Source organism: Manis pentadactyla, chromosome 15 (assembly GCF_030020395.1).
Source record: "Manis pentadactyla isolate mManPen7 chromosome 15, mManPen7.hap1, whole genome shotgun sequence".
NCBI lineage: Eukaryota > Metazoa > Chordata > Mammalia > Pholidota > Manidae > Manis > Manis pentadactyla.
In genome coordinates this window covers 12,805,793-12,831,049 of record NC_080033.1, presented here as the reverse complement: position 1 = coordinate 12,831,049, position 25,257 = coordinate 12,805,793, and the positions used below count along the sequence as shown (strand labels likewise).

Genomic DNA, 25,257 nt, shown 5'->3' with positions numbered 1-25,257 from the left:
CACCCACTAATCTGTCTGTATAGATTAATTTTGCTTCCTCTAGTTTTGTATGAATGACATCATAATGTACATATTCTACTGTCTGGCTTCTTTCACTCAGCATGTTTTTGAGATCCATTCATGTGTATCAATAGTTAATCACTATTCCTTTGGATGGATGTAGCCCAACTTGTTTATCCATTCTTCTCATGGTGGGCATTGGGTGGTTTCCTGTTTGGAACAGGTACACATTTCTCACTCGCTTATCTTCTCAAATAGTCTTATGTGCTGTTAGCATTAAGAGTTGAGAACCACCAAGGAAGAATTTTCTACGGGGAGAAAATTACTCTTTCCTCTCTTTCCTGTGCATATTTTCCTGCAGCAATGTCAATAGGCATTTTAGATGTGGAATCGTATTTTAAAGAGCTGCTTTTTAAAGGAATCAACTTGATAGAAGGGGAAACATTTCTATAGAGTACCTAGTCACCCCCCAGTCTGTCGTGGGTTCAATCTGGGATTGTTGAATCAGGGAACGTGAGCTTATGCAGAGATGCACCTGTGGTATATTCACTCCCTGGTAGCTGTCTTACAAGCAGCTGCTGGCCCAACCTCACCACGTTAGCCTGTAACTACGTGTATATTAAATTTTTATAAATTGAATCCAGCTGTCTCAATGCTCACGCAATAAATTTTAGCAATGTGTTCTAAAGCTTCTGACTTTGTTTTCCTTCATCAAGTTAGTTTTTCATATCTCCTTCTCATGCCTGATTCTCTTTGCCCCCTCGCTGACAAATAATTACTAATACTTAAGTTTACATTTAAATCAACTTAGGGAGACTGTTAAGGGAAACAAGGGCTTTGGGGGGAGGGGTCACCCAAAGTCTCCAGTATGAGCTTTGAAGGATGCACAGGGAGAGGAAACTCGGTCTGCCACGTTCCAGTTGGTGTATTTTTCTGAGCTTCAGTTTTCTCCTCTGCGAAATTGGGGTACTTACCTTCTAGGAATATTTTAGAGAGTCTATGAGATAGTCTGATTTATTTGCTAATTTGTTATTATTTGCTAATTATTACTTGCTAATTCCTCACGGTTTGGCACACTGCAGTAGCAATGTGGAATAAACACAAGCACGAATTCCGGGTTGGAAGAGGCCAAGTCTGAGAGGGAAATAGTTCTACTTTCTTTGACCCTCCAAAGATGAGAGACCCACGCGCCATGCCACTCTCAAGATGGCTCCCTGGAAATGCGCCCCCTGGGCAAGCCTCGGAAATATCGCGTTAGGCGAGACCAACGAGTACGTTCTCGCGAGAAGGCACGTTAGTCCCAGCGAGGCGTCGTCTGAACATCTGGTACCGGAGGCAAAGGTGCAACCGGACCGGTGAAGGGTGAGTCGGATGCGGAGGTGGCAGGCCCGGGGGTCGCCGGGGGTCAGGGAGGTGTAGAGGCTGGATTCAGAGACTTTGGAGTGGGGGGGGTCCCCGGGGAGGTCCCCTTATCGGGTTCACGGTTGTCAGACTAAGCTGCCGGAAGTGCGCTGAAAGAGTTTCTTCTCGGGAACTGGCGGGGAAACTAAGGCTTGGGATTGAGGGACGCGCTGAGGTCGTCGTCTTTTTTTGCAAGAGCAGAAATGTCGGACAGCGAGGACAGCAACTTCTCCGAAGAGGAGGACAGTGAGCGCAGCAGTGACGGCGAGGAGCCCGAGGTCTGTGCCTGGGACGCTGGGGGAGGCATTGCGCGTGGGGACAGGACCAGGACAGGTAGGCCCCTTTGGGAGCTCAGAGGGGAGCAGAGCGAGCTCTGGCCTTTGGGAGCTCCCCGGTATCGGGAGAGAGAGAGAGAAAACTAGGCAAGCAGAGGGGCAGGTACAGTGAGTTAAGAGGTGATGTGTTTAAAGGACTTGGCATGTATTAACTTTTACTTTTAGGTGTGCTCAGTCATTGTGGAAATTTATTTTTAGTGCCTACTGTGTGCTAGGCACAGTTCTTTGCCCGTGGGCTACACCAGTAAACAAAGCAGGTTTTAAAAATCTTTGCCCTGGTCATGTAATAAACATAACTGATAAGTAAATCATGTCCTAAGTGAGCTAGAAGGGAATCAGAAAAAAAGGGGAATAGGGAGTCTTGGTTGCACTTTAAATGGGGTGATCATGGTAAATCTTGAGATGGTGACATGTGGAAGGACTTGGTGGTGGTGAAGGAGTGAGTCATGTCATATGAAAGAAAAGAGTTCCAGTAAGGGGAAACAGGGAGCAAAGTTGGGAGCATGTCTGTAGCGTTCAAGAAGTAACAAGGACTCGGTCTGGCTGGATTAGAGTGAGGGCAATGAAGAATTAACAGGAGCCAGATCATACAGGATTTTGAAGGCTGTGATAAGGAATTTGTCCTTAATTGAGTGAGACAGAGCCATGAGAAGGTTTTGAGCAAAGGAAGGATGGGATCTAATGTTTTGGAAGGACCACTCTGGCTTTGGGTCTGTTAAATATCACTTTCAGGAACCAAATAAACTTTTCTTGGGACATAACCGATTTCAAATATTCCTTTATTAAATGTTAATCCTGTTTTACTTATTTCTGACTTAATCATTTATTGAACAAAAAAAAGTTTGGCCATCTACCATGTTCTAGATTCTTTGTAAATGTTGGAGAGTGGAGCAAGGCAAATCCCTGCTTTCACGGAGTTTACACATGGCAGGCAACATTTGCAAACTCATGAAAAGATGACAGGATGACTGTAGATGACTCCTTTGACTTACAGAAATGTAAATTTATTTTTTAAGTTAGCTAAATTAAGTCAGCACTTGTAAGGGTGATGTCACATAAAAATCAAGATTTCCTGCTTTTCTGGGAAAATGGGAGGGGACTTGCATCCTGAGACCCCGGATTGTTCTACGCTGGTTCCTCTCTCAAGAAGTGGCAGTCCTCTTTAGAACTGGGAATTTTCTCCGATTATCAGTATATAAAAGTTGCCTTTTATCATCATGCCTGATTTAAGAAAAGGAAGTATTTCATAGGAAACGTCAGGTAGATGGAGCGTGCCATGGGTTTCTCAACACCCACACCAGCCTCTTGACTCACGTGCTGGCTTGTCTGCTGTCACCAGGTGAGGCAGGAGGGCAGTGTGAGGCCTGCCCCCACTGCAGAGATAGAACTGGATGGGCTTTTTAGACAGCCGAATATTGAACCTGTGGATAGGGAGGGATGGCAAGTAATGGGATGCTGTTGGAGAAATCAGCTGGTTCAGTGTTCTCAGGCCCAGTAATCTCATTCATTCATTCAGCAAGTGTTCTTGAGTTCCTGTCATGTTGGAATCATGTGGAGCTCTCTGTTTTGGGGTGGAGATAGTTTTATAAACAGATGGCTAACCTCAGGGGGTGCTTAGGAAGGATGGTGTAAGAGCACATTCAGTCCCGGAGGAGATAGTAGAGGGAGCTCTGTCCTCATAGAAAGAAGGCTTTGCTGAGGCTGAGCCAGGGGGATGATGACAGGGTTCCTAGAAATCAGGCTATATCCTGTCATAGTTTGAGCTGTTAAAATGTGAGATATTGTGGGCTACTCAGGATTATGTATTAAGCAGATGTTTCTTAAGTCACCTTCTGTTTCCATCCTTGGGCTGGGTGGTGTTGGGGACCCAGCAGGGCCTGAAGAGGGCCTGCGCCCTGCTCTCAGGGAGCTCACAGTGGTCAGAGCTGTGATGGAGGAAGCTCAGAGGGTTGTGAGCCCAGTGGTTGTGCCTGACATTGGTGGGGGAGTTTAGGAGGGCAGGCATGATTTCCTGGAAGGGGGGTATTTAGATGAAATATGAGTGAGGGACAGAGAAGAATGGCTTTCTGTGCAGAGCACCAGCATGGATGATGGACAGTGGTGAGAGAACTTGGTACAAGTGGTTCAGTGCGGCTGAGATCCAGCATTTGAGAGGGGTATCCTGGAGAGGTGGGATGAGAGGGAGAGGCAGTGGGCAGAGTGTGCCCTTCTAGAGTGGAGGGCCAGGGAGCTTGTTCTTTACCTGAGGGCAGTGGGGAGCTGTGGCTGTGTTTTAAGGAACCAAATGAGCAGGTTGGTGTTTGAGATCAGTTTCCCAAGACTACAGGATGCATTCCAGGTTGGGGAGAGATAAGAGGTGTCTTCAGGTGGAAATAAGAGCAAGACTTCACTCCACATGGACTCATTTAGTGAGAAAGTTATTTCCTTTTCAGCTGCATACTGTGTCTTTTGATTGGGTCACAGAGAAAGTTTCTCTTTGGTGGTCCTGTGTTTTATTTTTATTTATTTATTTATTTATTTTGGTATCATGAATCTGCAATTACATGAGCAACATTATGGTTACTAGACTACACCCATCATCAAGTGCCCCCCACATAACCCATTACAGTCACTGTCCATCAGCGTAGTAAGATGCTATAGAGCCACTACTTGTCTTCTCTGTGTTGTACTGCCTTCCGTGTGCCCTCCCCTACATTATGTCTGCTGATCGTAATACCCCTTTTTCCTCCTTATCCCTCCCTTCCCACCCACCCTCCCTAGTCCCTTTCCCTTTGGTAACTGTTAGTCCAGTCTTGGGTTCTGTAGGTCTGCTGCTGTTTTGTTCTTCAGTATTTTTCTTTGTTCTTATACTCCACAGATGAGTGAAATCATTTGATACTTGTCTTTTTCCACCTGGCTTATTTCACTGAGCATAATACCATCTGGCTCCAGGTGGTACTGTCTTTTGAGCACCTTTCTGAAATTTGCTGGTGGCCTGCAACAGCCGAGCAGGCAACAGTGTCATACTGAGACCTAATTATATGGTTTGCTTTTATCTTTATGGTTACTTTATATTTATGACAAGCTAAATTTTCACTTCTGAAATATTTCAGAACATAGAAAAGTTTCTCTTTTAAATGAAATAAAAATTAGAGTGAATTTAAAGAGACTATCAGATAAATAGGGCATACTGATGTGGATGTGGCAAGCAATCATGAAGTTAATGAGGAAAAGATTGAAGTTTGGGGGACACTTTTATATGGGTCACTTCCTTTTGTGACTGGTATGGAGAGAGGGATTAGAGGCCAAGAGACCAGAAAGGAGGCTGGGGGCAAGGATCCAGGTGTTAGAGGGCAGTGCGCTGGCCTAGGATAGGGACTGTGGGGATGGAGAAGAAGGGATGGACTGGAGAGATGAGGTTCAAAAGGCAGAATGGTCAAGAATTTGGTGCCTGCTGAGAGCTAGAGGAGGCCAGCACAAGTCTAGGGGGGAAGACACTGAGGTCAGTTTGGGACACGGTGAGTGTGAAGGGCTCAGAGGACATCTAGGGAAGGCATGTAGGACGCTGCAATGCAGAGACGTGGTGTTCACTGTCGCAGACATGTCCACCCCAGGCAAGGGAGTGGATGAGACTGCCTGGGGAGTTGGAATGGGAAGAGACCAAACCTCATGGAGCTGTAACTTTTAAAGGCCAGGTGGAGGCTAGCAAGGAGGTCTAGTGGAGGGGGAGTCCAGGCCAGTGCCCAAGTATTGGTTGGGTGGATGGTGGTGCTGTCACTGAGAAAGAATGGCTACCAGGGTGGAAAGGAGTGTACACAGAGCAGAGGTGGCTTTGGCTGGCCAGGGTGAGCTGAAGTCAGATTTGAGGGTGGGGAGTTTGGTGTCTGTCTGGATTTGTGGGTACAGGACTCTGGTGCAACCAACCCTCTGTACCTGACCTGCAGGTAGAGGAGGAGCGGCGGAGTGCAGCAGGCAGTGAGAAGGAGGAAGAGCCTGAGGAAGAGGAAGAAGAGGAAGAGGAGGAAGAATATGATGAGGAAGAGGAGGAGGAAGATGATGACCGGCCCCCCAAGAAGCCCCGTCATGGCGGCTTCATTCTGGACGAGGCCGGTAAGTCACAGGCTGGTCTTCACCTTCAGTTCCATTTCTTGAATGTACTTCTTAAAACCTTTTTTTCTGTGGGGACGGGTAACACACAGTAGTAGGGTAGTGTATGGGACGCCCATGTACCATCACCTAACATCAGCAGTTAATAGCTTAGCACCAACCTTGACTTGCTTATTTCTCCTCAGTCTGCCCCCTTCCCCCCCTGGGCTATACCAAAGCAAATCCAAATACATAAACCTACCCAAAAACGTTTCTGTATATATTCCTAAAAGATAAATGCTTTTAAAACACACAATTACAATACTATTGTCACCCTTTTAGAAACTGATAATAATCTGTACTTGTCACAAAAACTCAGACAACCTAGAAGCTGACAGTAGGACAGGATAGTGGAGCCTGACAGATCCAGGTCCCTTCAGGCCTGGCTCTGCTCTTTTCTCCATGTGGCCCTGGGCAAGTTGCTGTCTGTCTCTCTGAGCCTCTTTCTCCCTCTACAAGGGGAGCAAGCAGTTCTTCCCATTTCAGCAGGGACATTTCAAGGACTTGGGGACCATGCGTGTAAAACCTGTCCCATGGATGGCAACCCCAAGTGTGATGCCTAGCCTGGAGCAGGTCCTCAGAAAACAGGGTCATTTATTTACATTACATAGGCCTGCATTGTATCCACTAGCCTGTAAATTGCTGTTCTCATTCCATGGCTGTGAAGGTGTATGTGTAACAGATAGCTTAGACTAAATGAGTTAGTTCATGTAAAGCAAGTTTTCTGAACACTTTGAGGCATCTGAGTGCTCCCTGAATGTCAGCTGCTATCATCATCATCCAGATACTGGCTTTCCAGGGGTTGCATAGTGTTCTGTTCTCTACCATCTTTTACTTAACCTGTCTCTTCTTGGACACAGAAGTTGTTTGAATTTTTCATTATTTCAGGCAGCCTTGCTGTGAACATCTTCATACATAGTTATACACACAGATGCAAGTTATGGTCTAGACTGGGGCTCTTAGCCTTTTTTGTGCTATGGCCGCTTTTGCAGTCTGCAAAGCGTATGACCTCCTCTTGGAATCTTATTCTGAAATGCATTAAAAAAACACACAAATAGGATTCCAAAGAGAACAGGTATATTGAAATATGGTGTCTAAGTATTAAAAGAACATTGTAATATATGTGCTGCTTTATTAACACATTGAAATGATATTTAATGGAGGGTCAAATCTAATTTTAAAGTAGGAAGGAGTGTGAGTGATATATTGAGATCTCTGCAGCTACAGTGTGCTATAAAAATAATTGGATTTCACTGCTAACATTGCTGTGGTTTGTCGCTTTTGTTCATGATTGATGTAAATGCTAAATTTCGGTTAGAGATTAGTGAAAATGAGGATGTAGTTTTTTTCATTAACACAGACTCTGCAGATTTTCTGCATGGTAAATCTGTGTAAGTCAAATTGCTGGGTGAAGGGAATGCATATTTTTAAAGCTTTTTGATTTTTGATATCTGCAACCAAATCCCAGCTCCTGAGAAAGTCACACTAGTTGATACTCCCACCAGCCATAAGTGCGAGAGCTTGTTTCCCACACCCATACAAAGGGGGCACTCAGAACACCGTTCTCCATTTTCCTGCGATCCTCTTACCTGAGGGGGATACAGAGAGCAGCAGGGCAAGAGATGCTTTGGGTGTCCTGGTTCTCTGAGAGCTTTGGCCTTTTGCTCAAAGGATGAGGGGGTGGGAAACCTTGCTTAGAGAAAAGGTCTTTGGTAGCAGATGGGCCAGATCAGAATGGCTGACATGCCATCTGACATAGATGTGTGCCACTAGGGACACTGTATGTTGGTGGTGGGAATGTCATCAGGCACTGCCTGTGGGAAGACTACATGGAAGTGTCCATTAACGTTTAATATGCAGGGACCCCTTGATATGGCAAGTGCTTTTCAGTAATTCACCCTTCAGTTAAGCTCACAGGTGCACAAAGACATGGGAATGAATTCTTGCTGTAATCCTGTCTGTAGTTGCAAATGTTTGGTGACCTAACTGTCCATTGGTGATACAGGCTTGGTACAGTGAATTTTGAGTCAAACAGCATATGAGGCATGTGCTCCTATGGAAGATCTCCAAGCTAGTGGTACTGCTTAGAGGAAAAGGAGGCATAGACTAGATGGTTAAAAAATTGCATTGGCAGGGAAATGGAGGATTTTCAAGCATTTCTTATATATGCACAGATACCTCTAGATAAGAAACCAGTCACACAGTTGCCTCTGGGAAGGGGCCCAAGATACTGGGGGTTAGAAATGCGAGGGAGACTTAAACTGCACATATACGTCCTTTGTACACTGGAGTTTTTCATTACGTGCAGGTGTCACTATTGTTTGTATCTGTAACATACAAAAGAGTTTATGTAACAGTGAAAAGGATGAATGCACGGACCCTAGAACCAGACAGCCTCTCAGGTACCAGCTGAGAGGCTTTAGGCAAATTAGGAAACCTCTGGGCCTCCAGCCGCTACTGTAAAATCAGAACAATGGTGGTTCCTCTGTGAGGGTTGCCAGCAGCATTCATTGAGAAATCTGGCAAGTACTCAGAACAGGGCAGGGCACATAGTACTCATTCAATAACTGTTAAGTGTTAGCTATTACAAATGTAAGGATATAATAGTAAAACCAACAAAGCATTGACTCTTGTCTTTTAAACGACTATATACCAGTGTTCCCTTGATAGCTGGGAGGGAACTTTTCTGCCTACTTACTTTGATTGTATTTTTTAATGGCTCTGTGAGGGTGGGGTAAGGATGACTTCCAGCAGCCTGTGGGGAGACCTGACCCTTGTGGCTTGGAGCAGCTCCGCTTGGGGTGCCTCCGTGTCCTGGTCTGTAAGGTGGAATTTGCAGTGCCTGTGTCCTGGAGAAGGTGTTTCCTGGTAGCCGCCATTCTGAGGTCACCTTTGCCCCAGCTGCCCTCCTGACTTCTTTGGCCTGCCCTTTTCAGATGTGGACGATGAGTATGAGGATGAAGACCAGTGGGAGGACGGTGCAGAGGACATCCTAGAGAAAGGTCTGTGGGGCCCCCCCACCTCTGCAAGACCACCGGGGAGTGTGGCTGAGAGGGTCTTGAGGGCCCATCCCCTACCCCCATGCCCTGCACCACCCCAACCCCCACCCTCCTCACCTGCTTCTTTCTGTTGTTGCCAGAGAGACCAGCTCCCACCCTTTTCCTTTTAGGCCCAAGAGTTGGGGGGTGGGGGCTGTGGGGTGGTGAATGTTGTGGGGAGAGAACTCTGGGATCCCAGGGCCCCAGAGAATCCCTTGGGGGTTATAGAGTGGGTGGGCTTGGTCCCAAGATACCCCCCACTTCCTGGGCCAGTGCCCCGCCTTTCCCTGTTATTTTCTGTTTTGTGTGCCTCATACATTTCGGCTTCTCTCCCAACCACCTGGTGCCTGGCCGTTACTTTTGATTTTCAACCTTCCTGTGTCCCTCCCTCCCCCTTCCCCAAACCCATTGGTTGATTTTGCTGCTATAATTTGGCTCATACTTTGTCTGCCCTCGCACACCACCACCACCACCACCACCACAACCACCACCACCTTCTCTTCCTCCAAGTAGAAGAGATTGAAGGTAAGAATCTGAAAAATATGATTTCCCGACCTTCCCATATCCTGACATCTCCTCCCTCCTGCCTGTGGCACCCTCCCTCACCTCCACCCCTGTCTGGCTCTTAGGGCTCTAACTCAGAGGTTCTGGGGCCAGGTCTCCAGCAGTTGTTGGCCTGGGAAAGTGTGTGTGTGTTTATGTACGCGTGGGTGATAGGGATGGGTGGGGTGGGATGAAGTTCAGGGTGTGCTGAGCCAGTGGCTATGAGATGGGGAATAGTTGGATGTCCCACAACTGCTGGGCCCTGTCCCCAAGTCTTTTTTGTGAGAACAGGACAGATTAGGAGGGTGAGGGTTGGGGGTTTCCTCAGTGAGGCATCTCCTGTCCTGGGGCCCAACTCTGGCCCTCTTAGCCCTCACTACTTTCTCCAGGCCCCTGTTCTTCACTTCCCCTTACTCACTCCTTCTGCCCACTTTTTTGCAGCTTCCAATATTGATAATGTTGTCTTGGATGAAGACCGGTCTGGGGCTCGCCGCCTACAAAACCTCTGGAGGTAAACAGGGAGGGTAAAGGGTGAGACTGACTCCTGTGGGGAGATTTGGGGGCAGGTGAGCCCACTCTTCTCTCCTCAACCTTCAATTCATGTTTACTTTTCTGTTCCCAGGGACCAGCGAGAAGAAGAATTGGGTGAATATTACATGAAGAAATATGCCAAGTCATCTGTGGGAGAGACGTAAGGGCTTGGGGCAGGCCGGGCACAAGGAGCAGATGGTCCCTTTTTGGGAAGAATCGGGTCTGCCAGCCTCACGTCCTCCTTCCCAACTGCCCTTCTCTCCCCAGGGTGTATGGAGGATCTGACGAGCTCTCGGATGACATCACCCAGCAGCAGCTGCTCCCGGGAGTCAAGTAAGTGAGAGGAACAGGAGGACTGGGGTGGGGATCCTGTACTGGGATGATGTGCCCATGTGGGTCACTCCTTGAAGTGAAAGGTGAGCTGTGAAAATCAGGACACAGAGTGGTGGATGTTGGGGCTAAGTTGGTGCTTTCTCTCTCCTTCCTTTTGCTGTGGATGGAAGGATGGAAAAGGGAGAGGAAGGGTGGGTGTGGTCTTTGATGACAGGTCACACTGAAGGTCTTCCTTTTCCTCTCCTGTGTAGGGATCCCAATCTGTGGACTGTCAAATGTAAGGTGTGTGCCCAGGCTTCACGACATAGGGGAAGCAGGAGGAGTGAGGGGCGGCTTTGCCAGGGAGGATGCTTCGTTTGTCCATCCTGAGTCTCCATGACCTGTCAGTCTCTTGGTCCTTCTGTCTCTGCATCTCCACCCTTCTCTCCCTCCTCACCTCTTCTTCCTGCTCACATACTCACTGTCTCCTGCCTTTCTTGCTGTCCATCCGTCCCACTCTGTATCTCTCCATCTTTCTTATTCCTCTCTCCCCCATACTTTATTTTTCTTATCTGGTGACTTTGTCTCCCTTGCTCCTGTCTCCATCCCCTTTTCTGTGTCCTGTCCTTGGTCTCATCATCTCTCTTAAATCTGCCTCTCTTCTTCCAGATTGGAGAGGAACGGGCAACAGCCATTTCCTTGATGCGCAAGTTTATTGCCTACCAGTTCACAGACACGGTAAGTTGGGTAGACAGCTTGCAGGTGAGAGACAGGGCAAAGCCCGAGGGAGGGACAATATAGGTTTAAGGGTCCCCGGTGCTCTTGTGCTGAACAGCACTGCCTGTTAAGTGAGCTCCTTCAGCTAGAAAACAGCTACTCTGCCTAGACTGAAGCATTCTTCCGTGCCTGACAGAGGTGTTGTCTAACCTTGTCAATATTTCTGGCAAGGCTTCCCAGCCCCTGGAGTCCTCTGGAAGTCATCTAGCTTCCTGAGCCCTTTCTGCCTGAGAGTTCACTCCGCTGTTCACCAGCACTGCTGGGAAGTGTGCCGAGTAGGGCCGTGTGCTGAGCGTGTCTGGAGGAGTTGCCTGCCTTCTCTCGTGCGGTCATCAGACATCTGCTGAGCCCCTGGTCTGGGCCGTCCCATTACAGGGAGGTGCTGAGGATATGGTGGTAGCTCTGCCAGAACAGTCCCTGCCCCTACGGGGTTTACTCACAGCACACAAAACACAAAGGAATGCTACCTGCAGAAGCTGCATTAAGGACACAGATGGCTGGGGTTTGAATCCTGCTCCTCCTGCTTCCTCTGACTGTGTGACTTTGATGAAGCCATTTCTTTCTTGGACCCCTTGCTTTCCCCTCAGCATCATTAGAGTTAAATAATTTTGGACATAACCAATTCTCAGCAAGGACTTGTCCTGAAGCTTGTGTTTAATAAATGTAGTTGTCATCAGAGGCATAATCATCAGTTTTGGAATTGGGGTGAATCATATGCAGGGTGTCCTCAAATTCTTGAAACATGGGGCTGCTGATAACACGGATGCTCACTAGTAACTTTCTTACTTAATAATGATTCATGTTTTTTACCTGCTGAAGCAGTGGGTGTATGCCAGTGGGACCAAGTGGACAGTTGTAGGATTTACAAATCGTGATTTTAAATGTGCTCAGTTAAATGTGCTCAAACCTGTATAATCAATCCTTCTTTGTCTCTTTTGTTACCTGGACAAAATTCTAGTGACCCCATATGAGTTATGACTCTGATTACTGTTTTTGTTTTTAATGACCAAAATAGTACATGTATGTTGTAAAAGCCCAAATCTCTCCATACCTGAGTCCCATTTGTTGGAAGTAACTCCTGTTGGTTTGTATGCCTTTTCAGATCATCTGTGCATGTTGAAAAATGCATTTTTTTAAACAAAATAGTATTATATACATTTCATTGTGCAGCAAGCCTTTTGTAAATGCCATAATCATCTTCTCATGCCCAGTAAATATAAGGTGTTTTCTGTTTTCTATGATGACAGTCAGTGCTAAACAAACTGGTTGCTTCTTTAAAGTTTGTGATAAAATTCACATACCATAAGGTTCATGATCATGGTGTATGATCCTTTTTATTTGTTGCTGGGTTCCATGTTCTCTTGTTGAAGAGTTTTGTATCTATATTCATAGGAGATAATTGGTCTACAGTTTTCCTGTGCTTTCTAGTTTTGATACTCGGGTAAAACTGGATTCGTAGAATGAGTTGGGAAATGTTCTTATAAAAAGTTTTTGAAGGATTGGTGTTGATTATTAAAATGGTTATTTTCATTAGTGAAACCATCTAGTCCTAGCATATGTGTTAGTGTTTGATTACTAGTTTAGTATCTTGTAGGCCTATTCACATTTTCTATTTCTTTTGAGTCCATTTTGGTAGTTCTATGTCTTTCTATGAAAAATGTTCATTTAGGTCATCTAATTTGTTGGCAAGGAGTTTTTCATAGTATTACCTAATATTTCTGTAAGACTGGAAGTAGTGTCCTTTCTTTCATTCCTTATTTTAGTAATTTGAATCTTTTCTTTTTTTCTGGCTAAGGGTTTGTCAGATTTGTTAGTCTTTTCAAAGAACCAACTTTTGGTTTTGATGGACTTCAATTTTCCCATTCTCTCCCATTTATTTCCACCCTGATCTTTATTATTTCTTTCCTGCTGCTTGCTTTGGGTTTAGTTTCCTCTTCCTTTTCTAGTTTCTTAAGGGTAGAAGGTTAGGTTACTGATTTGAGATATTTTTCTACGTTAGCATTTACAGCTATACATTTACGTCTAAGCACAGCTCTCTCACATCCCGTAAGTTTTAGCATGTTTTTTTTTCTCATCTTAAACATTTTCTAATGTTCTGTGTGATTTCTTAGAAATATATTTCCATGTGTTTGTGAATTTCCTCAATCTCCCATTACTCATTTCTAATTTCATTTAGCTGGAGAATACATACTATTTCAGGTTTTCTATATTTATTGAGACTTGTTTTGTGGCCTACCATGGTTTATCCTGGAGTGTTCAGTGTGCCCTGAGGAGAATGTGCATAGTTGAAGGGAGGGTTCTATCTTCAGATATCTGTTAGGTCCAGCTGGCTCATGAGATTGCTCAAGTTGATCTTCTGTCTCATTCTGTTCACTCTTGAAAGTATCCAATTATTATTGGTGAATTGTCAGTTTCTTCATTTCTGTTTTTGCTTCATGTGTTTTGAGGCTCTGTTGTTAGGTTCCTGTAAATGTATAGGTTCTTACATCTTGACTGATTGACCCTTTTACATTATAAAGTGTCCTTTGTGTCTTTACAACATTATCTTAAGTCTTTTCTATCTGCTGTAGTACAGTCACTCCAGATGTCTTTGGTCTAGTTGCTTTTTACACATATGTGGGATGTCTTTCTATATCAGTATGTACAGATTAATCTCATTGGTTTTTTCCAGTGCTACATTGTATTTCGTATTACGGTTATGCCATAATTCAACAAACCTTCCTGTTGAGGCATTTAAAAATTTCCAGTCTCATTTGCTATAGTGGTACCTCCTCAATGACTATCCTTGTGTCTGTATTGTTACACAAGCATATTCCTATGGGATAAGCTCCTGAAAGAAAAACTGCAGAATGGTGCTGATTGTGATCATGAGCAATATTGTCTCACTATCTCCTTCCACTGGCTTGGCCCAACAGCCCCTGCAGATTAAGTCAGTAGTGGCACCAGAGCACGTGAAGGGCTACATCTACGTGGAGGCCTACAAGCAGACCCACGTGAAGCAGGCCATCGAGGGCGTAGGCAACCTGCGGCTTGGCTACTGGAATCAGCAGATGGTGCCCATCAAGGAGATGACAGATGTGCTCAAAGTGGTGAAGGAAGTGGCCAACCTGAAACCAAAGTCCTGGGTCCGCCTCAAGCGGGGCATCTATAAGGACGACATTGCACAGGTGCCTGGGCGTGGAGGGGGACAGGCAGCTGCAGGGCAGAGCTCACAGACACACTTCTCCTCTGTCCTGTCCTCTCCTCTCCTGTTGTCATTCCCAGCCCCCTTCCTAGTGCAGAGAGCAGAACCCCACTCAGATTAGGTGATGCAGAGCTTGGATTTTGTTGGGAGCACACAGGAAGTGGGTGACTATCTCCTGTGCATGTTCAAAGCATGTTGGGTAAAGATCTGAAGGTGAGTGAGTGAGCCATGTGGAGTTCACAAAGGGAACAGCACAGGAGATTAGACTAGCTCTGGCTGAAGCAGAGTGAGGGTGACAGTGGCAGGCGATGAGCTCGGGGAGGTGACAGCGTCGTAGGGCTTTGGCTTTTATAGAAATAGGATGGGATGGTGGCTCTAAGAGAGACATGTCACTGCCATATCCTACATTGTGTGGGGCAGCTACCCACAACAGTTTCCCGGCTGAGAAACCCTGGAACAGACTGGATGGGCCCCCAGAAGCAGGGAGCCTGATGGCCCAGTCTGGGTGTCCAGTGCAGGTGATAATAGGCCCAAGGCCATAATAATAGAGGAGGGAAGAGGTCAGACTTTGGAAGGCAGAGCTGACAGGATGCTAATGTATTGGTTATGGGTATAAGACAAAGGAGTCAAGAATGACTCCCAGCTTGTGTGCCTGAGTAGAAGGAAGAATGGAGTGGGTGAAGATTGGAAGAGGAGCAGGTTTGGGGGGAACTGAGGAGGTTAGCTGTAATTGTGCTAGGTTTGAGGGACCTTTTAGATGTCCAAGTGGCCGTGTAAAGGGGGCAGTGGATATTCAGTTTCAGAGTTGAGGGGAGACGGGCTAGAGAGAGCATTCTGGGAGTTGTTGGCAGTCTTGATTTCTTCCTCTTCACCCCATCTCTTGCCCTTCCAGGCATCTCCTTGCCCTTCTTGTGTCTGGGGTCAGGGAGGGTGAGCCAGTCTTGGGGCCGGGCCCCCCTGAGCACCCACCTGCCTTCTCAGGTGGACTATGTGGAGCCCAGCCAAAACACCATTTCTCTGAAGATGATCCCACGCATTGACTACGACCGTATCAAGGCCCGCATGAGCTTGGTATCTTGGGTCATGCTGCTGGAGGGCGCGGTGGGTGCTGATTACTGCTGGTGGCCAAGCCCTTCTCCCTCACCCTTCCCACCATGCCCTTTTTCCTCCACAGAAAGACTGGTTTGCCAAAAGGAAGAAGTTTAAGCGGCCTCCGCAGAGGCTGTTCGATGCTGAGAAGATCAGGTGAGTGTCCTTGGGGACTGGGGGCACTGGGTCCCCAGAGCTATGGTACAGAATGTGCCTTCGCAGGTTCCCTCCACTGGGATGTTCCCCCATCCCATGCCCAAATCCACGGTTTAGGTTATAAGTGATTAGCTTAGCAGTATAGCCTCAGCCAGATTGTTTAACATCCCTGTGCCTCAGTTACCTCTGCTGTGAAGATGCAGCCCCTGCTTCTAGGATTGTAGTGAGAATCAAAAGAGTTGATACACATGTGTGCCTGGAACAGCATGTGGCACATAGTGTGACTAGTGGAATCCTATAGTGAGAGGTGATTCATCAACATGTCAGGCCCTAACACGTCTCTTTTCCTGATCTCCTGAGCTGGGCACCTGAGATGTAGGGGTGTAGAGCCCCTTCCCTCAGAATGCCTTACCCTCCCCAGCTGGATGGAGCGTTGGAGCAGCCCAGGGATTCCCACATTCTGGGGCTAGCCAGGAGGGTCCACCAAGAGAAACAAGAACTATTAGTGGAACTTGACCTCTGGTCCTGTTGTGGAGCTGTTATGAGCATCCAGACAGCTTTTTGTTCTGATAAAGGCTGGGCTGCAGAACATGCCTTTGGATCTGCTCCCAAGACCTAGCTAACACTTCCTGTGCCTGAATTGGACCCATTTACACCACTGGTCTCCACCCGACTGGACCCCACCCCCAGCCTGCTCCTGTGTCCTGGGCCTAGCCGACAGGGTGCCCTGACATGCCCAGCAGACATGCTCGTCCCTCTCCCAAAACTCCATGTGAACAAGACAACGACCAAGTGAGCAGCAGGAGGAGCTCAGCTGCACCCCACGTGCCCTTGCTGGGAACGCGGCAGGTTTTCCCTCCAGACTGTAAGCGTGGGGCAGTGACTAAGTGTCCCCCACCCCACATGCATGGCCACTAGAATAAGGCAACAAGCTTGGGAGTCCCATTCCCTACCCTTGATCCTGACTGAGACTCGCCAGCTGCACCACCTTGGCTGTGTGGTGTTCTCTCTCCGAGCCTCATCCCTTCACCTCCCTGAAAAATGGGGGACATATCACTGTTGGCCTAGGTTTTCAGAGAAGTCCATGAGGTTTTGTGTGTGTCCAGGCCACGTGCGGGCTGAGCGCTCCACAAACGTTGACTGCGCGCTCTCATACTTTGCCCAAGTAGTGTTCGCCAAGTGCCTGATGTGTGTGTGGCACTGTTATGGGGGAAATAGCAGAGACTAGAAGATGTTACATATCGCTGCCCTTCGGGAGCTGCTGCTTTAGTTAGGGAGATAGCTCATCAGAGGGTGGTGTGTGCTGTGGTGAAAAATCAGAGAAAGAGGTAACAGAGGGCAGAGAGGTGGGGCTGGGTGCCCCTGCACAAGGTAAGGCCTTGCAGCTTTGTGAGAGGTCACTCCCAGCCAGAGGGCGAGTGCTGGGATGGGATGGGTAGTCAGCCTGCCATCCCTTTCGCCTTTTGCCAGCTGGTGAGACTGAGGTACAGCAAGGTTCTCTTAACCCGCCCTTCCAATCTTTTCTCCCCCACAAATCCCAGGTCCCTTGGGGGTGATGTTGCATCTGATGGTGACTTCCTCATCTTCGAGGGGAACCGTTACAGCCGGAAGGGCTTTCTGTTCAAGAGCTTTGCCATGTCTGCTGTGGTGAGGGTCCCAGGGTGTGTTGTGCTAATGGTGATAGGGAGAGAGGAGACCAAGCTTTCTCTCCCTCCAGTTCAGGCCCTAAAGCAGTGGGTTATCTGTCCTGGATAATCCTCCAGTCAGGAGCGTCCCTAGGAGAATAATTTGAGCCCGCTCAGCTGGGCCACGACACCTACCTCATCCACTTCCTCCTCTTATCTCTTGGGGCTCAGATCACAGAGGGTGTGAAGCCCACACTCTCAGAGCTGGAGAAGTTTGAGGACCAGCCAGAGGGCATTGACCTGGAGGTGGTGACTGAGAGCACAGGTATTTGGTCCCTGTCAGTAACCCAGGCCAAGAAGGGGGTGGCATGGCAGGCAGCCCCCACATCAGTCCTGCGTCTGTGCCTGCAGGGAAGGAGCGGGAGCACAACTTCCAACCTGGGGACAATGTGGAGGTGTGTGAGGGAGAGCTTATCAACCTGCAGGGCAAGATCCTCAGCGTGGATGGCAATAAGATAACCATCATGCCCAAGCATGAGGACCTCAAAGTAGGTACCCTATTGCCCGTACAGATGGATTAGATTGGACGGCTTGACGTAACCATGGAGTAATCTGAGGTGGCTACCTGGTCTTAGTTTGCTGTGTGTGTGTGTGTGTCTGTGCACGCATGCACACACGCGCACATCAAGGCTAGTGTGGCATGTCTGGAGTGAGGCTATCTTCGGGTGGGTCTGAGGAGGCATCCAATGTGGTGTCATATGTCTGGGTGTGGGGTGAAAGGCTGTCCCGGCTGATTCCGAGTCTGACATCAGCCATCTCTGGGCCAGTCCGAGGGTGAAGGGAGTCTGTGTTTGGGTGGTGTGAGCCTGGAGTGGGCTTTAGTCAGGGTCTTCTGGAATAACGAGTGGATTCTGAAGACAGGCAGGTGAGTTGTGGTAGCTTCTCCTCACCCACTTACTGTCCCCACACCCCATCCCCAGGACATGCTGGAGTTCCCCGCCCAGGAACTTCGAAAATACTTCAAGATGGGGGACCATGTGAAGGTGATTGCTGGTCGATTTGAGGGTGACACAGGCCTCATTGTGCGGGTAGAAGAGAACTTTGTCATACTCTTCTCTGACCTCACCATGCATGAGGTAGGTAGTGGGAGTGGGGTGGATATGCCAAGGGGAGATCCAGGCCGATGAGCCACTTGGACCTGCTTCACCCCTTCCGTCTCCCACAGCTGAAGGTGCTTCCGCGGGACCTGCAGCTCTGCTCGGAGACAGCATCGGGTGTGGATGTCGGGGGCCAGCATGAGTGGGGGGAGCTGGTGCAGCTGGACCCGCAGACTGTGGGCGTCATCGTGCGACTGGAGCGGGAGACCTTCCAGGTGTGTGTTGCACTGTTGCAGGGCTTTTAATGGCTTCCTCTTCCTCAATCCTGGGAGGTGGCAGAGCCTGGTGGCTAAGAACCCAGAGTGTTCTGGGTAGCAGACCTGGACTCTTATCCTGGGTGGCTGTGTGATTTTGAGCAAGTGGCGTGTCATCTACTCTCACTCTGCCTCAGTTTCACACCCTGTAAGATGGAGATAATGTCAGCATCTACTTCATTGGGTGTGACTTGGTCCCCGAGATCAGATATGTAACCAAACATTCTGTGCTTGCTCAAAGGCAGGATGCTGGGGTGCCTTCCTCCCCTCTTCCCCATGGATGTGGGAGCCACAGAGCAGAATGCTTAGGACCCTGGACTCTGGAATCACCTTTTGGCTCTAATGCTCCTTGCTTTGTGACCCTGGGCCAGTGACTCCCCCTCTCTTGAGCTGAGACTCACCCACTGTGAAATGGGAATCATGACAGCATCCATCTCAGAGGGAGGTTTTGAGGCTTCAGTGAAACCTTGTGTGAAGAATTTACATGGTGCTTGGCACAGAGTTATGAGTAAATATTAGCTCTTAGGTTAACATCTATCCCTCCGTCCATCTCTCAGGTCCCTGATGCTCAGCCAGGATGGAGACTCCTCCCAAAGGGTGTTTGGAATGATTGGGAACATTTTTGGCTGACCCAGTGCCAAGGGGGTGATGCCCTGTTACTCCCTGTCCCAGAGCCAGGGGGTTTACATGTCCTACAGAGCTTGGGACAGTCTCAGTTTCCCACAGTCTCCTCCCAAGGAAGGCTCATCCCACTTTAGGGTAGCACTGCTCCATGTTACCCCTTTCCACTCACATCCTTTCACCATCTCCCTTTTCCCTCTAGGTGCTGAACATGTATGGGAAGGTGGTGACTGTCAGGCACCAGGCTGTGACCCGGAAGAAGGACAACCGCTTTGCTGTGGCTCTGGACTCGGAACAGAACAACATCCATGTAAAAGACATCGTCAAGGTCATTGATGGCCCCCACTCAGTGAGTACCAGCTCCTGCCTGTGGCCACATCTGAAAAGAGTTGGGTAGGGGTGCATCCACAGAGTGACCATCCTCTCCCCATCCAGGGTCGGGAGGGCGAGATTCGCCATCTCTTCCGCAGCTTTGCCTTCCTGCACTGCAAGAAACTGGTGGAGAATGGGGGCATGTTTGTCTGCAAGACCCGCCACCTGGTACTGGCAGGGGGCTCGAAGGTGAGGCAGATGTGGTGGCATCCTGTCTCTTGGGTACCTGTGGGCTCTCTCGCCTTCCCTGGACCCAGGAGTGACAAGAATGGGCTGTGGAGAATGAGGAGGGTAGATGTCAGTGTCAGGTCCTTGGCAGAGTGAGGAAAAAAAGTTTATTGGGCTTCTGAGCTGTTTACCAAGGCATTGGTTAATTTGGTTTTACCGAGGGTCTGTTAGGTGCTGGACAGGGCAGTGAGCAAGACAAAGATCTCTGTTCTCCTAGGGCTGTCACTCTGAGATGACAGATAAATACATTCCTAGAACAAAGTGAGGTGACAGTAAATACTGTGAAGAGAAATAAAACAAGGAGGTAGAAAATGGTGGGGGCTACTGCTTTACATAGAGGAGGTGACCTTTGAGCAGGGACCTGAATGAAGGGATGAAGAGCCGTGTGGCTATTCTAGGAGAACAGCAAATGCACAGGCCCTGAGGTGGGGGACTTGTAGAAAATTGTACGGAACTATATACGAGAAAGAAAATCAGGGAGGACTGGGACTCTTAATTGCCAGACCCACAATTGCATGGGGGTGGCAGTCTCCTCAAAGGGAAATTGAGGTATTGTCACGAGAAGGAGAGTTGCTGGGCAGGTTCAAGCAGGAACTGTTCCCACCTGAATGGAGGCAAGCAGTGTGGCACAGGACCGGAAGCCTGTCACCCAGGCCCCGCCTGCCAGTCTACTTTTTGCCCCTCCTCTAGCCCCGAGATGTGACCAACTTCACAGTGGGTGGCTTTGCCCCTATGAGCCCCCGGATCAGCAGCCCTATGCACCCCAGTGCTGGAGGTAAGGGGAAATCATGCTGGGGATATGTCTGGGGCTGGGGAGGGAGGTTATTCAGCCCACACTCACTGAGCGCCTGCTCTGGGCTGGCCTGGTCATGGTGGGGCGCACAGCCCACAGGAGACAGACCCTGCCCACCCCACAGTGGCAGCCCAGAGTGGTCAGAGTGTGATGAATGCCCAAAGGAGGCTCTTAGCTAACCCAGTGGGGCCATGGGGGGTCATCAAACAGGTGAAAAGGAGGCTTGAGGGTGCTGTGGGCACAGTTCGTGAGGGGAGGGCATGGCCCTGGGGGCTGACAACATTCTCCTTCCTCCACAGGTCAGCGTGGTGGCTTTGGCAGTCCAGGTGGTGGCAGCGGTGGCATGAGTAGGGGCCGGGGGCGGAGAGACAACGAGCTCATTGGCCAGACTGTGCGCATCTCCCAGGGGCCCTACAAAGGTGACTGTGAGGCTGTGGAGGCCTGGGGAGGGTGTGGTGGAGAAGAGCCTCACCCAGCCTGACCTCCTGCCTCCCCACCAGGCTACATTGGTGTGGTGAAGGATGCCACGGAGTCCACGGCCCGCGTGGAGCTGCACTCCACCTGCCAGACCATCTCTGTGGACCGCCAGCGGCTCACCACAGTGTACGGGCCAGGCCAAAGCCAGGAGGGGGGTTGTCGGGCAGTGACAGGGCCCTGCTCACCCAGCTCGTTCTGTATCCACAGGGGTTCACGGCGCCCAGGTGGCATGACCTCAACTTATGGGCGGACACCCATGTATGGCTCCCAGACGCCCATGTATGGCTCTGGCTCCCGCACACCCATGTATGGCTCTCAGACACCTCTCCAGGATGGTAAGTGCTCCAGGGGACAGGGATGAGGGGCAAGGGTCGGGGCATGAACACAGGACAGAACTGACGAACCACATGCCTCGCCCATTCCAGGCAGCCGTACCCCGCATTATGGTTCACAGACGCCCCTGCATGATGGCAGCCGCACTCCTGCCCAGAGTGGGGCCTGGGACCCCAACAATCCTAACACACCATCACGGTGAGGGCAGAGAGCTGGGCGGTGGGGTTCCCATTGCCCGATGTCTGTGGGATGGAGGAGCAACACCTGGTGTTGGAAGCACTTGCTATATTGTTGTGATCATTCTCAGCGGATTTCTCTCCCTGACAGGGCTGAGGAAGAATATGAATATGCCTTCGACGATGAGCCCACCCCATCCCCACAGGCTTATGGGGGCACCCCTAATCCCCAAACACCTGGCTACCCCGACCCCTCATCCCCACAGGTCAACCCACAGTACAACCCACAGACGCCAGGGACACCAGCCATGTGAGTCTGACGGGGTGAGCCCTAACCAGTGCCTGCCCGTGCCCTCTGCACTGTTGCTACCTCCTCTTCCCCACCACCCCTGACCAGTGCCCTCCTCTCCCTTTGTCTTTGCAGGTACAACACAGACCAGTTCTCCCCCTATGCTGCCCCATCCCCGCAAGGCTCCTACCAACCCAGCCCCAGCCCCCAGAGCTACCACCAGGTGGCACCAAGCCCGGCAGGCTACCAAAACACCCATTCTCCAGCCAGCTACCACCCTACACCCTCGCCCATGGCCTACCAGGTACTGGTCAGCTTGCTCACCCTTGAGGGTGGTGGCCTAGAGTGGGCCTCAGGCCTATAGGGACAGCTAGGCCAGATGGTCTGTTCCTAACAGTGCACGATCCTCCTTTCCCCAACAGGCCAGTCCCAGCCCAAGCCCTGTTGGCTACAGTCCCATGACACCTGGAGCGCCCTCCCCTGGTGGCTACAACCCGCACACACCAGGCTCAGGCATTGAGCAGAACTCTAGTGACTGGGTAACCACTGACATCCAGGTGAAGGTGCGGGACACCTACCTGGATACGCAGGTGGTGGGGCAGACGGGCGTTATCCGCAGTGTCACGGTAAGCAGGACTCGGGCTGGTGGGTGGGCAGGCATCTTATCCTTTGAGGCTCCCAATCTCTGTGGTTACTGGTTTGTTTTCTTTTTAACTGTCTAACCACATCATCCAAAACCTGTTTATAGCTAGAAAAATGAAAGGAAAACTGGAAGGGTTTGGCTTGCAACCTCTTCAAGGCAGGGATTTTTGCCTGTTGTGTTCACAGCTGGGGCCCCAGCAGCCTAGAATTGACTGGCACACTGGAGTGTGGTTACTTTTTTACATATTCCTCTGAAATCAGTTCCGTAACATGGACTCCTTGGTGTCAGGCTTTGGTTGAGTGCCGGGCACCCATACTCTCTGGGCTCTCCCTGCTCTAGTACTACTGCCCTCCAGTCTTCATAGTCACTGAGTTCCCTCTGGCCTCAGGACCTTTGCTTATCACTTTCCTCTGTCTAGACCTCTCTTCCTTCCATTTGTCTGGTTAACTCTTACTCATCCTTCAGGGAAGCACCTCGATCTATCTCAGGTCTGTCTCTTACAGGTGTGTAATTCTTTTTCATGTTGTCTACCTGTTACCTAAAAGCTTAAAAGTCTACCCTGGTGTGATGCTTTGATGACTAAACCTGTATTTTATCCCTAAGTAGCCCTGTTCCTAGATGAGGGATTGGTACTCTGTTGGCCTTCCAGTAAATATTAGTTGAATTAATTCAACACCGGAGACCAAGAAAGCTCCAGGTTTGCCCTCACAGATATGACAATCTTGTGGGGTAGCCAGACATTTCCCCAGTGACAGCCTGAGTAGCCGGAGCTGAGTGAGATGCAGGAAGCCCAGAGGGAGTTATGCAAACCCACATGAGGCACCTTACCCAACTTTGGAGGAGATCAGGGAGGGCTTCCTAGAAGAGACATCTATACCAAAACCTGAGGAATGAATAGGAATAAGCCAAGAGAAATGGCTGGGGATGGGGTTAAGTATGTTCCAGTTATAGGTGACATGCAAAGGCCTAGAGGTGAGGGAAAACCGTCCAGGGAGTTGAAGTATATTCCTGGAACATAAAGAGCTGAGGCTGGAAGATGAGTAATGAGGCAGAGAAGGGCTGGAGCTGGGTCACATGCCAGCCTGGGGAATTTGGATTGTGTTCTGAAGGCACTGGGGGATTATGGAGAAATCTAAGCCAGAGGGTGGTAGGCTCAGATCTGTGGTGTAGAATTAGTTCCCTGTCTTGTTTTTCAGCAGCATAGAGCAGATTGCTGCTCTTATGTTGAGGCCTAGGGGTGGTGGATTGGGGGTGGTGAGAGGGAGACCGGGAGCTCAGAGGGGGAAGTCAGGCTGCACTACAGGGCTGTGGGGAAGAGTGGAGAGGCGGGTGGGGGAAACCCTCAGTGGGCCAGATGGACAGGTCTCAGAGCTGGAGGTTGTCTATGAAGATGCTGACCATGACGAGGTCCAGAGCTCTGGCTGGGGACTGGGGACTTGTGGGGCCATCTCTGAGATGGCAGCCCAGGAAGAGGAGCAAGTGTGGGGAAGAAGCTGAGGCCAGTCTGGGGGATAGAGAGTCAGGTGTCTGAAAAGCATTTTCTCTTTGGCCTTAGTTTCACCCTCTGCTTCCCTTGCTTGCTGGTCTAGTCTCCCTACCCCCATGTGCCACAGACCGCAGGCCTTGGAACCAGGCCCAGCCTTGGCCTTTCCTGCCCATGTCACCTTGGGAAAGTGACTTCTTAGAATGAGCCCTGAGCCTGTTTCCCCTGTGTGTGGGCACCAGTCCTGTGTGGGAGCAGGCCTGGCTGATGAGTCTGTCCCTGCCTCCAGGGAGGTATGTGCTCTGTGTACCTGAAGGACAGTGAGAAGGTTGTCAGCATCTCCAGTGAGCACCTGGAGCCCATCACCCCAACCAAGAACAACAAGGTAAGTAGGGGGCCACGGGCTGTGGGGGCATTGGGCCACTGACATGGACTCTGACTCCATGCCCCCCGACCAGGTGAAGGTGATTCTGGGTGAGGATCGGGAAGCCACAGGTGTCCTGTTGAGCATTGATGGTGAAGATGGCATTGTCCGCATGGACCTTGATGAGCAGCTCAAGATCCTCAACCTTCGCTTCCTGGGGAAGCTTCTGGAGGCCTGAGGCAGGCAGAGCAGGTGGACTTTAGCAAGTATCTGGCGGATGGAGAGTGTCCCTCCTTCCTTTCTTGGCCTTTGACTCCGATGCAGGATCTGGGGCCTGGAGTGGGGTTAGCCTGGATGTTCAGGATTTCTTTTATTTTCCTTTCTGAGTTCCTCTCTCCCTCCCTGATGTTTGTGGGAATCGAGTGGAGTCTGGGGGAGGGTCCTCATCGTCTCAAACCCTCCCTCCCCCAGCTTGCGTTTATGTTGCGGTCTTTCAATAAAAAGCTGTTTGGTCAAAAGGTGTGTGTGTATGGGGGGGGTCTGTTCTGTAAGTGAGGTCACCCCACTTCCTTGCTGTGTGTTCTTGGGCAAATAATGGGCCTACCCAAGCTTCAGTTTCCCCATCTAGAAAAGGATACTGCCTACTCCAAAGGGCTCTTGAGAAGACATCAGAAAGATTAGAACAGAGCTTGCCTTGTGATTGACCGAAGTTACATCTTACTCAAGCTTGAGTTACATTAAGTTCAGGTCAGTCAGTATTCCCCAGTAAACCCAAATCCTTTCTATGGAGAAGGATACAGCACTTGGGTCTTCTCTTGAGCCCACATAGTAGACAGCAGAACTACTGAAGCTTGGGGGCAGGGATGGGGAGCAGCTTAGACAATGGGTATTTCAAACATAAAATTTCAGATGTCCAAAAAGACAGACGAGGAGCAGCCATGTCCCTACCAC

At 49.6% G+C, this 25,257-nt stretch overlaps 1 protein-coding gene across 3 annotated transcripts; it reads left to right on the top strand.

Moving 5' to 3' along the window:
- The first annotated feature begins 1,211 nt into the window (after positions 1-1,211).
- Positions 1,212-24,824, top strand: SUPT5H (SPT5 homolog, DSIF elongation factor subunit). 3 transcript variants are annotated; one of them, XM_036894664.2, is made up of 30 exons: positions 1,212-1,362; positions 1,603-1,679; positions 5,660-5,825; positions 8,798-8,863; positions 9,413-9,424; positions 9,884-9,953; positions 10,065-10,133; positions 10,241-10,306; positions 10,558-10,588; positions 10,955-11,023; positions 13,978-14,229; positions 15,228-15,317; positions 15,421-15,491; positions 17,033-17,138; positions 17,348-17,441; positions 17,528-17,664; positions 18,097-18,252; positions 18,342-18,488; positions 19,351-19,497; positions 19,584-19,709; positions 20,439-20,523; positions 20,841-20,960; positions 21,042-21,144; positions 21,226-21,353; positions 21,444-21,549; positions 21,679-21,837; positions 21,952-22,120; positions 22,239-22,442; positions 24,232-24,327; positions 24,401-24,824. In XM_036894664.2, the coding sequence occupies exons 2-30, from the start codon at positions 1,605-1,607 to the stop codon at positions 24,542-24,544; spliced, it is 3,264 nt and encodes a 1,087-aa protein (XP_036750559.1). In that variant the 5' UTR covers positions 1,212-1,362; positions 1,603-1,604; the 3' UTR covers positions 24,545-24,824. The 3 variants fall into 3 exon arrangements, with proteins under 3 accessions (XP_036750559.1, XP_036750561.1, XP_036750560.1); XM_036894665.2 differs by having other exon boundaries at positions 1,299-1,362; positions 1,598-1,679; XM_036894666.2 differs by lacking the exon at positions 9,413-9,424.
- The last annotated feature ends 433 nt before the right edge of the window (positions 24,825-25,257 follow it).